The sequence below is a fragment of the Protopterus annectens genome, chromosome 10.part0 (assembly GCF_019279795.1).
Source record: "Protopterus annectens isolate FY-2018-M chromosome 10.part0, PAN1.0, whole genome shotgun sequence".
NCBI lineage: Eukaryota > Metazoa > Chordata > Ceratodontiformes > Protopteridae > Protopterus > Protopterus annectens.
Window position 1 is genome coordinate 1,531,307,442 of NC_056744.1, and position 17,277 is coordinate 1,531,324,718.

A 17,277-nucleotide genomic window follows, 5' to 3' on the forward strand; every position below is an offset into this window, starting at 1 on the left:
TCGGCACGCTTATGCCAAAGAGCGAAGTCTCTTATTGGCTGAGCTTACTATATCCCAGGATGCACCACTACCAGTCCCCCAGATCTAGTTTGTCCGCATACATGCACACACGCATACCCTGCTTATATAACATCGTCAGATGGAACAAGATAAAAACAGTTGAAACTCAAAACCGTTCAATCTCTTCTGATCTGCAAGGCAGGGGGAAGGAGGGTGGGTATCAGGAATGTAGGCGAGATGGATCCCAAACATCTGAAGTTATGGTGAGTACATAACTAAAAGATGTTATGTGATCCTATCTCGCCTACATTCTGAATGATGGGACAGCGTCCCTAGCACCTGAATCCTGGGTGGCTCACTGGAAAACACTCCTGAGTACCGTGGAACCAAATGATGCTCGTCCTTTAGATGCCACATCCAATTTGTAGTGGGAAATGAAAGTGTGCGGGTTGGACCAAGTAGCAGCACAAATTTCCGAAATAGCGAGCTTGGAATGAAAGGCTATAGAAGTAGCCATAGCTCTGGTAGAATGAGCTTTGATAGATGATGTAAGATGTTTATTCGAAGAATAGGCCTGAGTTATGCAATCTCTGATCCATTTTGAGATTGTAGCTTTTGTAATGGTTTGGCCCAATTTATTATCTGAGAAGGACACAAACAACTGGTCTGACTTACGAAGTTGCCGAGTCCTGTCTAAATAGAAGCGTAATTGCCTGTGAACATCCAATTTATGGAGAGTATATTCTGCTTCATTAGAGAATTTTGGAAAGAAACTGGTAGCTCTAGAGATTGTTGAAGACAGAAACTAGAACAGACTTTGGGGACAAAGGATGGATTAGGCCTAAGTGATACTCTATCCTTGTGGAAAATCAAGTATGGTGGTTTAATAGACAGGGCTTGAAGCTCTGAGACTCTCCTTGCAGAGGTAATAGCCACTAAGAATGCCGTTTTCCAAGACAGATATTTTAATTACATGTAGCAGCCGGTTCAAAAGGGAGATGTTAATGCACGAAGCACCAAATCAAGATCCCACGGAGGTGCAGGATGAAAAACTGGTGGTCTTAACAGACTGGCACCTTTAATGAACGCGTTTGCATAGTCTGCTGCTCATCAAAGGAGGATCCGTGGATTCATGGAATTTCGAGATAGCAGCTAGTTGGACTTTAATAGTTGAGACAGAAGATCCCTGATTAAACAGGGATGTTAAGAATTTCAAAACCTCTGGGACAGGAGCAGTGATAGGGTCTAAGCCCTTGAGTTGAGCCCAGATAGCAAACCTCTTCCACTTACTGAGGTACAATTTGCTCGTGGTGGGTTTGTGGGCCGAAGATAAAATGTGAACAACTTCCGGTCTAATGGGTGCCTTCCAACTAAGGGTGGAAATGGAGGGGCCAAGCTGTCAATTTTAGAGATTGAAGGGACTGATGCCAATGTCCCGACTGATGGATTAGCAAATCCGGGATCAGGTCCAAGGTCCACGGATCGTCCACTGCATGCTTTTTCAGGTAAGGAAACCATATCTGCCGAGGCCAGTATGGGGCAATCAGAATCATTGAAGACCCCAGTTGAGAAGCTTTTTGAATAACTTTTGGAAGGAGTGGAATTGGAGGAAATGCATAAAGTAGCCCTGTTGGCCAAGGTTGTGCTAGAGCATCCATGGCTGGTACTTCCTGATGTGGAATCAAGGAGAAGAACTTCTGGCACTTGGTGTTTTGTGGCGTTGCAAATAGGTGCAGCACGGCGTCCCCATCTCTTGAAAACCTGAGCTGCTACTGTGCGGTTTAGAGACCATTCGTGAGGAGAGAGAATTGTCCTGCTTAATTTGTCCGCTAATACATTTGATTTTCCCGGGATGTGGGTCGCTACCAAGAAGCGGTTGGTAGCTACAGCCCATTCCCACACTCTCATGGCCTCTCTGCAAAGGGGATACGATCTGGTCCCTCCTTGTTTGTTCAGATACCAAACCACCGACATGTTGTCTGTGTGGATGGCGATGATGCCTTGAGGAAGAAACTTGTGTAAGGCCTGTAGGGATAGAAGTACAGCCCTCATCTCCAACACGTTGATGTGGAGAAGAGCTTCGTCCGGAAGCCAGGAGCCCTGAACTAGCCTGCCCAGACAATGCCCCCACCCTATCTGGGAGGCATCTGTCGTCAGGGTAACCACTGGAGGGAGAACAAAGGGTTTTCCCTGATCCAAGTTGGATGTCTGAAGCCACCAGCGAAGGTCCCTTTGCATATTTCCGTAATCATGATGTGATGATTGAGGGAAGATCCTGAAAGGACCATTGAGTTGACAAGAGCCACTGAAGAATCCTCATGTGTAATCTTGCTAGAGGAACTAAAAGAACCGTGGCAGACATTGAGCCTAAAACCTGTAGGACCATCCTGGCTGGGGCTTTGGATCTCGAGATCAGAGCTTGAACTTGGCCCTGTAAGGTTCGGATCCTTTCGGCAGGAAGAAAGACGCATCAATCTTGAGTCTATCTCTGCCCCTATAAACTTTATGCGTTGAGAGGGCAGCAAGACAGACTTTGACCAATTGAATGTAATCCCTAGGGAAACACCCAGGGAGATGGTGGCTTTGAGGTTGTCCATTAGTAGATGCCTGGTGGTGGCAGTCAGGAGCCAGTCGTCGAGATAGGGAAACACTTGGAATCCAAGACTTCTCAGGTGAGCCGTCACTACTGCCAAACACTTGGTGAACACCCTGGCGGCTGTGGTGAGACCAAAGGGCAGAGCACAAAATTGGTAATGACTGACTCCCAGGCTGAAGCGCAGATACCTTCTGGGCGCCTGATGTATCGGTATGTGATAATAGGCGTCCTTGAGGTCTATGGAGCACATCCAAACATCCTTCTCCAACAACGGGAGAATGGATTGTAACGTGACCATTCGGAATCTGGATTTCGTTACGGATTGGTTCAGTCTGCTGAGATCCAATATTGGTCTCAGGTCCCCTGTCTTTTTTGGCACTAAAAGAACCTGGAGTAATTTCCTGATCCGATCTGGTCTGTGGGGACCGGTTGGATGACTCCTTTTCTAGCAGCTTTAAAGCTTCTGCGGCTGCTATTTCCCTTTGACTGGGTGGTGGGTCCGGGATTCTCTTGGACGGAGGGGTGAGTCTTTGAATGGGATGGTGTAACCTCCGGCAATGATCCGAAGCACCCATCTGTCCTGAGTGATTGACTCCCAGGCTTTTAGGTGCTTGGCAACGACACCCGACTGGCTCGAGCAGCACAGCCGGGCAATCCCTCATGTCGTGTGGGAGGCTGAAGAGCCACGAAAGGACTCGCGGTCTCCAGAATTGCGGGCCCTCTGCCGCCTCTGGGACGGCGTCTCCCTGAAAAATTTCCCGCCCTCTGCCTCTGGACGGGAATCTTCCTGCTGTTGGGAGAAAAACTTGCGAGATTTTGAACCACATTTTCCCCTCCTTTGGCCTTGGGGTAAGGCCGAAGGGAGTGGAATAACGGGCCCCTACGGCAGATAACGTTTTCCCTCTTGCTCACAGCGGGTAAGGGTGTCTTTCACCTTGGGTCCAAACAATGAGGACCCATCAAAGGGAGCGTCGGCGAAGGAAGACTTGAAGGCCTCCAAACTGACACAAGCGGAGCCAGGCTTGTCTCCGTGAGCCACGCCTGTGCCTGCCGCTCTACCGCCCCTTCGGCCGCATAGGAAATGAGCCTCATGGATGAGTTAGAAATTGACGTAAGGATAGCCAACTGAGAGCTAACCGACTGGGCTAGCTGCTCAGGTAGGTTACCGAGAGGAATCTGACAACTCCTTGACCAGATCCCTCTGAAGCCTTGTAAAATGTGCCAAATAGTTCAGAGACCTTAAGGTAAAGGCCGCTGAAGTCAGGGTGCGCTTCCATTACCTATCCATACTCCTAGATTCCTTATTAGGAGGATGGATAGACGTTAAGCCTCTGCCACGTCCTGTTGTGTAGCAGATGCCACCACCATGGCATCTACAGCCACGCCTTTAGTAAGGAACTCCTTCTCGGGGAGCAGATAAGAATTTATTTGGACGAGAAGGGACTGGTTCCACGGTATCTGGATGTTCCCACCTTGACAAACTAAATCCAGAAGCTCGTCAAGGCGGAGACACCCAGGAGGCGGAGGGCTGAGCCCCAAAGGCCTTGAGGAGCACTGATTCGTCAGCAGAGGGGGGTTTGGACATCCAGCCGCCTCGTTGTTTGAGGGTCTCTAAGATGTCTGCAAATGAGGCATCATCCGAGGGCGACTCGGGGACCCCTCTGCATCATCCATATCAGTGTCCGATGTAATAGACTCGGGGAGTCCACGTGCTTCCTCTTGCACGATCTCTTCCTTGGGGTTCCTCTGAAGACAACTCAAGAACCCTCAGGAGGAGGGGAACCCCCACTGGGGGTAACCTCAGGCCTCGGGGCTCCGCTGGCTACGGACAGGGGAACTGCCAAAGACCCAGTCTCCACGCCCAGGGAAGGTGCTGGTAAAACCGGGAGATGGCCGAAGAGGACTTGGCCAAGGCACTCCTCATGGCCCTGAAAGCCGGACCCCCAGAATCCTGGGAGTGTCCGGACTCCGGAGCCGTGATAGCCGACGGAAGTCCCGCAGCCGAAGCACCGAGGGGGAGGCTCGGAACCGAAAGCATAGGTCCCGAAACATCACCCCCGGGTCCAGCCGAAGAAGTCCACGTACTAAACTCGGACCCGAAGGCCGGGTTGGAGTAAGGGTCGGAGCCGACCCTGAAATCTCCACCGGCTCCAACAGCACCTGCTCCGATGGAGCCGAAGCGGTCGGAGGAGGAATGGCAACGGGGTGGGCCAAGGTCATCGGCTCCGAAACCAGCTGGGTCGGAACCGAAACAAATTTTTAGAAGACTGGGGACTGGAACAGTCTTTGGAGCACCCTGTCTATATCAGAATCCGACATCCTCGAAGACCGAGAGGAAACAGAACGGGTTCGAAGGCCTCTCCATCGCCCCAAAGGGCTAGGGGACCGGCTCGGCGACTCGATGAGTATCGGCGCCGAGGGAATACTCACAGCAGATTCCATCGGTGCCGAGGTAGACTTCGGCGCCGAGGAGGAAGTGTCTGAGCGGGCGACCCTTGTCGGCTCCGAGAGCAGCGGGGCCGACGAAGGTGACCCGCCTCGATGCCCCAGCCATCGGCTCGAAGCCAGAGGAGTCGATACTGGTGGCATCGAGGCAGACCGTTCAACCTCGGCTCCGAAGTCTTTGGAGAAGGAGAGGCCTGCCTAAGTTTCTTGGCAGTCGGATCCGGCGGACTGGTCGGAACCGAAGCCCTTTTTCTTTGGCGGAGCCGGAGAGGATGCCAAGGCTTCTTCAAAGGAGGGTTTAACTAACCCCTTAAGAATCAATTTATTTTTCCTCTCCTGGAGGACCCTTGAGGAAAAAGCGTGACATACACTGCATGACTCCTGCAAGTGCTTTGCCCCGAGACAATATACACAGAGCGAATGATCGTCTGTGATAGACATTTTAAACCCATTTTAACATTTTTTAAAGCCCGAGGGCCTAGGGGTTTGAGACATGATGTTATACAATTCAAGTCACTTACACAGAAGAGTAAACAACTAAATTTCACTGATAATAAAGCTATGCTTACAGTAATAGCTTAATGTAACACTTCCTGAAAAAAGTATAGGGAACTCTAAACTAACTAAAGTATTACTAGAGACCCTGTATTGAAGGTTGACAGTCCGGAAAGGCCCTGGATGGAGGGGGGCCGAAAACAAACTCAACCCAATCACACACAACAATTTTTCAATCCAAAACGTACACAAAGTTAGCGATAGCCGTTAAAACAGCTTTTGTTAGCAAAAACAGCAAAAAACTGACAGAAAGTTAGTTAATAAAAACTACTCAGCCCAGCCAGCTCGAGACCACGTCTTCGCAGGGAAGCGGCAAACGAGATCTGGGGGACTGGTAGTGGTGCATCCTGGGATATAGTAAGCTCAGCCAATAAGAGACTTCGCTCTTTGGCATAAGCGTGCCGAGTCGGAGCCGAGGGATCGGCTCCGAACCCATCATTCAGAATGTAGGCGAGATAGGATCACATAACATCTTTGCTTTTGAAAAGTGTTTCACGGTGGTTTCCTTGTCCGGGGTTGGGGGGGGGTGTGGATATCCAAAGTGATTTGTTTATGGTCAGATCTAACCAGCAAGGGGTTGACCTCCAATGTGGAACACCAGTCGCCCATGTTGGTGATGACCAGGTCCAATATGTGGTCACCTCTGGTGGGAGTGTTGATCAGTTGATCCATGGCGTTTGAGTATATAAATTCTAGGAAATGTTGGGCAAGGGAGTTAGTACTTGAGTAGTTCCCCCAGTTGATGTTTGGGTAATTGAAATTGCCCAATATTAGCGTGTTTGGTAAGACCTTTATGTTTCCCAGTGTTTCCAGAAACACGGAATGGGGGTCCTGGGACATGGTGGATGATCTGTAGCAAGCTACAATTTGAATTGCAGGTTTGCCTGTTGTTAGCTGCAAGTGGATGATCTCTGAAGCATTGTGCTGTGCCACTAACCTGGAGGTGTGGGTATCCTTGATGAATATGGATACGCCCCCGCCTTTTGTATTTCGGTCCGGGTTCTGTGGCCAAAATGTATGGTATGAGTTGTAGCCTGGTAGTGCTGGTGTGCTCTCTGTAGCCTTAAACCAGGTTTCTGTTACTGCACATATATCGATTTTGTCCATACTCCGGAGTGCCTCGAGTGTGTCCATTTTGAGGTTTAGACTTCTGGCATTGAGTAGCATTACCCAGAGTTTTTTGTTACTTGTGCTACTTACGGCGGTGGGTTTGTCTTTTGAGCCTTGCCCAAAAAAGGCACTATGGGGATGGCAAGAGCCTTGGCCAGTATTCGAAAGCCTAAGGGTGACAGGTGCAAGCAGTCTGTAGCGAAGCAGCGTGGCTTGTCTAGCATGTCATCCCAGGTGGACAGACACTGAATCCACTTTGAATGACACTGGAAACTTAGCCAATTGTTGAAATTGATCATTTTTTCTTTATACCGTGGTATCATACTTGGTGAGGGCAGGATGCTACTCAGGTTCAGGGTCATACCGGCCTGGGCTACATGATCAGAGAGCTCTTCCATGTCTCTTTTCATGTAGTCCAGGGAGGTATGCCTCAGGTCATTCACACCAACATGGACAATGACAGAGTCATATTTGTACCTGTTCTGGAGTGATCTGAGTGCTTGTGTTATGTGGCAGATCCTGGCACCCGACAGTCATCTAACAGTAACCTTCTCCTTATTCAGCCTAGTGAGTGGGACGTCAGTATGCCTGACTATAGAGTCACCTATTACTAGTATGTTGGGTATGTTATTTTGCCTTAAGGGCTGTGAGATTGCGTGGCACATTGGTTTTGTTAAGTATGTGTTTTATAGTCTTTGTTGGGGGGGGGGGGTGAAGGTTGCTTGGATATCTGCTTTGGAGGTCTCTTTTGCAGATTTTTATTTAGAGCCTTTGAGTATGTTTTCGTGTATTTATGTGTGTTTTTTGCCGGTGCTGGTTTAATGAGTGCATGTGAGACTGGTGGTGTGATGTACGTATTTCCCTTCTCCTCTTGACTGTCTGATCCAGTCTTGGGTTGAGAGAGCTTAGCCTCCAATTTGGCTGTATAATTACATCTCTCGCATGTATTAGTGTTTGGTGGTAGGAGGAGAGGGTTGTCTGTGAACATGAGGCAGTTGTAACATTGCCTAAAAATGCCCAGATTCACCAGTTGGACTGGAGAGTACACCTGAAACTGCCCTTTGGTCATGCCTGGATAGGTACAGTGAACTGCTTTACTGGATGGCTGGTAAGGTCGAATAGAGAGCCTTGTCTTTCTGTACAGTATGGGGGGGGGTCTAGTGCTAGGGTTTATAAGTGCTTGCTCTGAGTTTTGAGCAAGTGCTGGGCTGAGAAATGTATGGCTTGAGTATTAAGTTGAAAGTTTGTCTAGTTCCAAGGAAAAAATTGAGAGAAGACTTTGTGGAGCCCGGAATAGTTATACCCTAGCTAACTGGTGCTGCCCAGCACGCAAAACCAGGCAAATGCAGTTTTTATAGCAGGGAAATGAAGGAGATAGAAATTAGCCCAAAATGGCCAATAAACTACTAATTTCTGGGCTGAAACCACTCCTCCAGGGACAAATAGGCTGCTCAAAGCTCCTCTCTCTCACAGGTGAACAGAGAAACTTCCTTCTATCCAAGTAAGTTAAATCCACTGTTGCTGTTCCTTAGCATATTCCCATTTCTCTGAGGTATGGAGCTCTTGGAGTTGGTTATCACTCTGAAAACATCTACTTTTAAGGAGAAAACAATGTTCAATATTTGCTGTTCTCTTGTGTTTTCGGTATTTTTCATCATTCTAAGGCTTACCTTTAAGACGGTTGCATAGGAGTCTAAAGCTAATACAGATATTCATGAAAATATATGCTTACTTGTAGAGGGAGCTGTTAGAAATAGTACATGGCTATAAACAGTTTCCTAAGTATAGACAGACTGAAACACAGGAAGATAGATGGACGGATATATTTTATATATATATATATATATATATATATATATATATATATATATATATATATATATGGTTCCCCTTCACAAGCTCGAATTACTGAAAGCTCGAAATTCAGAAGCTCGAGCTCAGACTCTCGAGTTTCAGTAACTCGAATTTGTGAAGGGGAGACAGCAACAACAAAAAAAAAAAAAAAAAAAAGGAAGTTTACTGACATGTTATGCAGGGAGCCGAGTCCCCTGCAGTCTCCCTCCTGAAATATACCAGCTCTGTGACTGCACTACACCAGAGGAATGGAAATTCTCCCGTTGTGCGATTCTGTATACAGCGCAGAATGGGAGATTTCCCTCATCCCCATTATAGTGCGATCTCGGTGTTATTTAAGTTAGGGGGCGTGCAGGGGGTGCACAGGGGCTTGCCACCCTGCAAAAACATGTTTGCATGTCTTTTTACGTCCGCTTTAGAATTTCGAGTTGCTGAAAGCTCGAGATTCTGGGCTTGAGCTTATGAATTTCGAGCTTTCAGCAATTCGAGATACTAAAGGGGAACCATAGATATATATATATATATATATATATATATATATAGACAGAGAGATAGAGAGAGAGAGAGACAAAGAGAAAGAACTTGTAGTAGAGGCTGACGACAAGCCACTACAAATTAATATAACAAATCACTTCAAGGAGCCCCAATAATATTACTGAGAATTCTGGTGTTTACTGAAATATGACTTGACAGTAAGTTACAGATCAAGAAACCAGATGCATGTAGTTGACATGCTAAGCCATACATATCAGACAGAGAAACAGAATCAACCTGTTGAGGAACTGGAGATTCTGACTCATACCACAGTTAGCAAAGGACTTTCAAAAAAGCACCAGCTCACAGCCTGAAATACAGATGTTAAAATCATCACAGCATAGCCATGGTAGGAGTCTACATTAAGTAAGAAATATACCATTAATTTTCATTTAAAAATGAAATGAGCTGCAAACAAGGTCTGATATTTGACAAGGGAAGGTGTCAGGCTTGTCTGTGACACACTAGTGATTGCCACACTTATGTATGATCACTTGTGTGCATGAATTGAGACTTCTCTTTGAAGACCAAAACTGCAGTACATTGGAGATTTCTCCTTTTCTACAGGATGCATCAATCTCAGAATTTGCTCTACATATAAACAGCAGAAAATTGAGAGGGTGCAACCAACTCATTACTTTTTTGACAGCTGTTCATTATGCAGTGTGTTTTATTTTATGTACTAGACAACTTCAAACTTCACATGTGATGAGGGAGGATTCAGAAAATTGTTTGACGGGGTAAATCAAGCTTAAAAACAAGGACCTACCTCCAAAAACAGGACATCATGTGCAAGGGTAAGTCAGGCCTGAAAATAGGAAAGTTTCTCCAAAACAGAGAGCATTGATAAGTCTGAAGAGCATGTACTCTTACAAATTATGACTACGCATCACCATGGAAGATATCCCTATCCAGTCAGTTCTTTCTTCACAGCACTGTCACTCAACAGTATAGGTGTGAACTGCTGCTATGGTTACCTGTTAATTCAGTGATCTCTGCATGTTAACTTACACTTTACTGGGGTGTAAGTTATCTGCCTTCATTGGTGCCACTCAAACTCCAGTAATAACTTCTGGCGCCTCACTTTTAAAGCGATGCATTCAAATTATCAGTAATGTTTTGAAATCTGTAATTTGGAGATACACAGTTTAAAAGGAACTTAACTGTGCTTGTACATGAGTTTGCTGCATCCTGCTAACAAAGCATTTAAACCATGGAGTGGATTATATTACAGCTGAAAATGCAAAACGTCTTAGCCTGCTCTTTTGTTAAATGCTGTTTCAATACACTGTGTTCACTGAAAAGACAGACACTTGAATTGCCTGCACCCACTAGAGTGAGAAATGAAAAGTGGAAACCCGAATGGCTGAAAGCTCAGACTTACTAATTCCAAAATGCCATTTCTCAGAATATTCCCTTTTCTGCAAGGCATAGCAATCTTGGAGTTAGTATATATAAGTTTGGGAGATGTGGAGGGCTTGACCTCCACATGGGGGGTGGTGCAGGTGGGACTCCTCCAAAAATAAGTTATAAGAAGGAGGGCTATTTTCAAGATTTGCTCTTCTCCTGTGTCTTCGGTTTTTGAAAAGCACCTAACAAACATTTCCTCAGTCAAATGACCATGAATCAGAAACAGGTTAATATGGCTATAGTACATGTCAAAAGGTGGAAGTTATATAGAATCGTACTCCTTTCTGACAAGCTATGTCTCCTACAGTGAAGCCTAGGAATCAAATGCATGTGCCATAAGGAAGTAAATACCTGCACAATTCTCATCTCGGACATGTTTTATACATGTTATATCATGTTGCATGATCTTATGCAATGGCTTCTCTGCCTACTCTTAACTGAGTCCTATGTTACTCATACAGGACAGAAAGCTAGACCCACTCATCCCCTAGTCAGGGCAAATACTCTACAATCATTCATTCGGACTCCCATCAGGCTATTCACTACCCCAAAGGTGAAGGTAAGGAGTTATGCAGCAGGGCAGTCAGCCAAATCATGTGGACCTCTCTACTTCCTATCTTTGGCCTAGCTATCCTATGGCAGCTGTAACTGCACTAGTGTTGTAGCATAGGAGTGCATGTATGTACTTTCATATATGCAGAACTTTTCAGCTTCGCTGCAGAGCAGAGCCACTTAATACCAAATGCTGCAACATTCACCATACACTCCTATGTAGGTCAAACCACCTCCTACCCACCCCTGTGATGGCTATACTAACATATGACACCCACTACCACCTTCCCACCTGGTGTCTCAGGTTTCCAGGCCATTAGCCAATTATGGCCATCTGAGGTATAGTGAAATATGTATTTTACAGTGTGTTTTCTCTATGATTTTGTGTGCCAGAGTAATAAACATGCACAAATCCATGTTTTACAGTACTGCAGCAGTGCAATGGCAGTTTCAGAAAAGTGGATTCAATCTTAATGGGACTGTTGGCTGGGGCTCATCCACCTCCAGCTTCTAGGCTGAGAAGAAGAAGCTTTTTTCTGATCCATTGTGTGCCTACCTATACCTTTAGTGTACCTACCAATACCTTTAGTGTATGCAGTGAGGATTCAGAAGCAGACTCCCTTTTTCACCTGGGACCCCCGTTTGGTGTACCTCATACTGCAGCTATTTACTCATGTGAACATTACTGGGTATTAATTAACACAACACAAGACTTGTATTTGAAACTATCACCTGAGTATTTACTCTGAGCCATGACAGGCATCAGCAGTATCTGACCTGGGAGTCATGTAATTTACCTGCCCAGGTCACTACTAATTTCTGATGCTTTGAATACTAGAATCATGAGTTCACAATTACTGGTGTAACATACTAAATTACAAAAAAAAAAAAAAAAAACAATGCAAAAATAGCAATACTACTTAAAAAGCAGCTCGTTTTACACAATCTTTGTAATAATCCAGATTTAATCAGCCCACAGTAAAATCAGTTTAAATCATTCAGTACAACTTCAAGAAGGTATGACTGTTTATTCTGAACCAGTAACATTGAAGGCCTATGGCATCTGTCTGTTTCCCAAAGCTGAAAATAAAAACATAATACTACAGACAGCACTTTTTGTTACAAAAGAACTTCTATAAGTCTTACCTGAGACTTTCAGTTCCATTGTGACAACTGAAAGATGACCATTTAAGATTTTGCAATGATATTTTCCACTGTCACTAAGCTTCACTTGCTTAATTTTGATTAATACTTTTCCAGTCTTTTCAGAAACTTCACTTCGATTGCAAAAATTTTGACTGCATCCCTCTACCTTCTTTTCTTTGTGGTCGTAGAGGCATAGAACTTGACTATCATCATCTTTAAGATAAAGCAACTGAATGAGCACAGACTCGTGGCCTTCCTCAAAGGGGCAGCTCAGGGTTGCATCTTCTCCAATATTTGCATATATTACAGATAGTGAAGTTTCTATAAAGAAAAATTCAGTTAAATTCTATTTTATTTTTTAGGAAATAGTGAGTCACTCTGGTGTAATATACTATAATTTGCCTTGTACTCTTATAGGTTCATTGGTTCATAGGTTAGTACTAGGCTAACTGCCCTTGCGAGCCATTTTAATCCTAGCCCATTATCCCTTGTGAGGCTCAAACCCTGCACTTTGTGTTTATAAAGCAAACACCTTAACCATTAGGCCACCCTTAGAGCTTTGACAAAAAGCTGCATGCTTAATAGACTGATTCACTGTGCTAGCCAAAACGGCTCTGGTGAGAAAGAGGAACAAGAGTTATGTGAGACTCTTTCAATGCGAAATGCTGTATAATGTGTTTTGCTCACTAAAGTAGAAATTCATCATGTCTACACTGTCTACAACTAAGAACATTGACTTTTAGGAAGGATAATGCTCACTGAATCAGCTGCATCAAAGGGAGGTAAAGTTAGTATTCCCATCATGACATTTAAGCTTCAGGTTGGATAAATATATCTTACTCATAGTCTAAGAGGAACTACACCCTTAAAAAAATGATTTTAAAGAGTTGTAAAGTACAGTTGTGTACACTTACCTTAAATGTGGATGTTCGAGTGCATTCACTGTTGCAAATTGCACCAAGATACTCCAACACATGAATACAACAAATATAAATGCTGTTCTTGAAGCAAAGGAAATTTATTTAATGAAACACAGTACTTGTAAAGCGCTTTTCGTCCCACTAAACTGAATTTGTCTTTCATTACACCCTTTAGTACTGACAGTGAATTTATTTAATCTATCATTCACAAAAATTGGCCATTGATTTTCAACGACAATGAGTTAAGAAACAAATTACCTAACACCCCTAAAATAGTGTGGAAAAGGGGTAGGAATTTGAAGCAAATCATGGAGACTAATACCCCAAAATTGCTATGGAGAAAGGGTATGTTTCAAAGTAACATGTGTAACTTCGGTCCTGATATGGCCACTGGTGAGACCTTTAACATTAGAAACCATACATTTAAGGTAAAAAATAAATGCCAGTCCAAAGGTGTTGTTTATGTGCACAATGCCAACAATGTTTAGAATTTTACTTTGGTAAGACAGGTAGAGGACTACTTGAGAGGGTGTACGAACATCTTTATTATATAAAGAAAGGCAAATTAGAAAATGCATTAGCCAAACATTTTAGTGATTTTCCCCACCATGCATTTTTATTTAAGGCGGTAGACTGTGTTCAAAATGACGGTCGGGGGGGACTGACTCTGTATGGATGGAAATATTAGAAATGTGTTGGCAACTTCGTACCAAAGCTTGTTCATTCCCAGGCCTTAATGAGACTTGCTCCACATATCCCATTTTAAAAATGAAGAGTTTGACCAGGTAACAGTCAGGTTCCCTACATTATATTTAATTTTTAATTCTTACATTTATATCTATTCCTATTTAATTTACACACATTATATTAATTAAATGTACATATATTTACTATATTAGTTGCTTACATCACAAAGCTTGAAGGTTTTTATACATTTTTACAGTTAAATGTGCATTCTGATATTAATTAAATGTAAATATATTTATTACATCTGTTATTTACACCACAATACTCGAAGGTGTGCATGCCTTTACTTGTGGGAACATGTATTAGTTGTTCAGACATATACTATTGATTTTTATATTTTTTATATATATTTTTATATGTAAAATGTGCATTTTGTATTTTTTGTTGAACTGTATAACATGTGTGTATTGTAATGCACCAAGGTGGTTTCTTATCTGTTGGTGACCTTTTATGCATGGCCATATATATATATATATATATATATATATATATATATATATATATATATATTTATTTTTTTTTACAGTGCTATTCTTTATAAGTAAACACATTTCACACAGTAAATATTAATAATTATTTAATATATGTGGGTGTTAGAACAGTTTAAATCATGCGTTCGATTTGTTGAACACGTGTTACATGATGGTTTTGCACACAGTGTTAAGGCCTGCATCTTTTGCTTCAACTACTAATTTAAACCACCAACTGTTACTTTGATTTTAATTGTATCAATTATGTGTGGCCTATCAAATGTAGGACAGGGTTATTTAAACAGCAGTTGAGAACATTTGTTTGTCTGAAGAAGTCCCACTATTTAGTGGGACGAAAAGCGCTTTACAAGTACTGTTTCGTTAAATTTCCTTTGCTTCAAGAACAGCGTTTATATTTATTGCATTCGTGTGTTGAAGTATCTTGGTGCAATTTTCAGCACTTTTTGTATTTTTCCTGGTTTGTTTTTCATCTGAGGAGTTTTTGTATTCACTGTTGCAGTCATTACATTTGGGTAATCTGCTTGCAGGTTGCCCTCAGTTGGCCTGATTAACAAAGTCTTGGGTCCTGCGTCGGTTGCTGTCCCTTCTTCCATGACGTCAGGTCGTCGGGGGTATAAAACATGCAGCCGACACCATTACATCAGTTTTTCTTGCCCCAGATGCCAAGTGCCCCCTAATGGGAAGCAATTAAACATAAAAGTACAAAGATATACCTCCAACAAAAAAGCAAATACACCAAAAAGGCTTTTAAGCATAGTAAAGGAAAGTAGAGGTATAGCCAAAAGAAGTTAGGGGGCTGGAGGGAGTGTAACCAGAACTACAACAGTGAATACACTTGAACATCTACATTTATGGTAAGTGTACACAACTGTACTATGTTCTTCGTGTTTCACTGTTGCAGTCATTACATTTGGGTAGATTCTCAAAGCTATGGTTGGGAGGAGGAGTACAAATAGCATTAGGGCCAGCTATAAGGCCCTGCAAGACTGTAGTGGCAAAGCCTGCTCTGGATTTAGAGAAAATTGGCAAATGATAATGCTTGGTGAAAGTATGTACAGAACTCTAGGTAGCAGCCTCTAGGATGACCCTGGTAGGGACGCCTCTGAGAAAGGCTGTAGAGATAGATGCAGCCCTGGTGGACGGAGGTCTGATCCCCTGGGGGATAGGTTTTCCATGGTGCTTATAGCAGAAATTATTGCAATGGCTTATCCATTTAGAAATGGTTTGCTTTGAAATAGCCTTCCCCTCTGCCCCTGCAGCAAATGCTAACAGCAGTTGTTCAGATTTCCTTTCAGGTTTAGTCCTGCTCAAGTAGAACCTAAGTTGTCTGTGCACATCTAAGGAATGCAGTATCCGTTCCCCTTTATTCTGTGGATTGGGAAAGAAGGTTGGCAAATGAATGGACTGATGAAGAGCCACACTGGATACCACCTTGGGCATGAAGGATGGATTGGTTCTGAGTGACACCCTGTCTGCATGAAAGATGATGAAAGGTTCCACTGCCATAAGGGCCTGTAATTCAGATACCCTTCTAGCTGAAGTGATTGCTAAAAGGAAAGCTGTTTTCCAAGAAAGAAATTTTAAGCCTGCAGTAGCAGCTGGCTCGAAAGGAGGTAGAGTGAGTTTCTCCAAGACAAAGTTAAGGTCCCAGGCTGGGGTTGGAGCTCTCCTGGGTGGTCTCAAATTTTTGGCCCCTCTGAGAAACTGCTTGAGCAATGGATGATATAAGAGGGGAGGTTCTGTGTTATAATGAGCTGAAATGGCTGAGGCGTGGATTTTAATGGAGGAAAAAGATAGGCCCTTGTGAAGCATCTCAATTAAGTATTGTAAAATTTGAGGTAAATTGGGTGCTGCTGTGCTCATCCCTTGAGATTGGTTCCAGGCACAGAATCTTTTCCATTTTTCAGCATAAGATTTTCTAGTACTAGGCCTCCTTGCCTCTAAGATGATATCTACCACAGGTTTGCTGAGGGATGGTAAAGAAGAGATTAAGTAATTAGCCAGGCTGCAAGGTTCAGTATTGGAAGCTGAGGGTGCAGAATCTGGTTCTCCTGCTGAGACAGCAGGGAAGGAGTCTGAGGCAGGTGCCATGGAGATAACCGTGACAAACTGCGCAGGTGGGAGTACCAGTGTTGGTGCGACCAGTCTGGAGCAATTAAAATCATCCTTGGTTTGTCCTGTTTGATTTTTAATAGTACTTTGGAAAGCAAAAGCAGAGGGGGGGAAGGCATAGACTGATAGGTTTTTCCAGCTGATGGACAGAGCATCCACTTTCCAGGCTTGTTTGTGGGGAGTCCTTGTGCAAAATTTATCCAATTGGTAGTTCTGGGGGGAGGCAAACAGGTCTATATCTGGGCTCCCCCAGTTGCTTGTCAAAATGTTGAAAATCCCTGGTTCCAGTTTCCACTCGTGTGGGTCCATGAGGTTTCTGCTTAGTCCGTCTGCCAGTGTATTTCATTTTCCTGGCAGGAATTGAACTTGTAAGTGCACTTGGTAGCTCAAGGCTGTGTTCCACAATGCCATGGCTAGTCTGCAGATGGGGTAAGAATGTGTACCCCCCTGCTTGTTTATGTACCACATAACAGTGGTGTCTGTCTTTTACCATTAGTTGTCCTGGAAGGCTGTCAGAGCATTCTGTACAGCTAACATTTCTTTTTGATTGATATGCAGGTGCATTTGACTTGGGTTCCATTTGCCCTGAATGCACATCCCTGCCAGGTGAGCCCCCCATGCATAGTCTGATGTGTCTGTTGTTAGGGTTTGGGCAGCTGGGGGTGGTGTGAAAGGGAGTCCCTTGTTTCGGTGGCAGGCCTCTGCCCACCAAAGGAACCTAGGCATAGGCAAGGTATGACAGGAATCATTGTTTCTAGGTCTTGAGAATGTTGACACCATAGGCTTTTTAGATACCACTGTAGTT

At 43.9% G+C, this 17,277-nt stretch overlaps 1 protein-coding gene across 4 annotated transcripts in view; it reads right to left on the reverse strand.

Moving 5' to 3' along the window:
• Positions 1–17,277, reverse strand: part of LOC122813711 — a 332,384-nt gene that overhangs the window by 191,669 nt on the left and 123,438 nt on the right. For all 4 annotated transcript variants that reach the window (XM_044086177.1, XM_044086176.1, XM_044086178.1 and 1 more), the window contains exon 6: positions 12,203–12,523. In XM_044086177.1, coding sequence (XP_043942112.1) covers positions 12,203–12,523 — 321 coding nt within the window. The remainder of the gene's footprint in view (positions 1–12,202; positions 12,524–17,277) is intronic.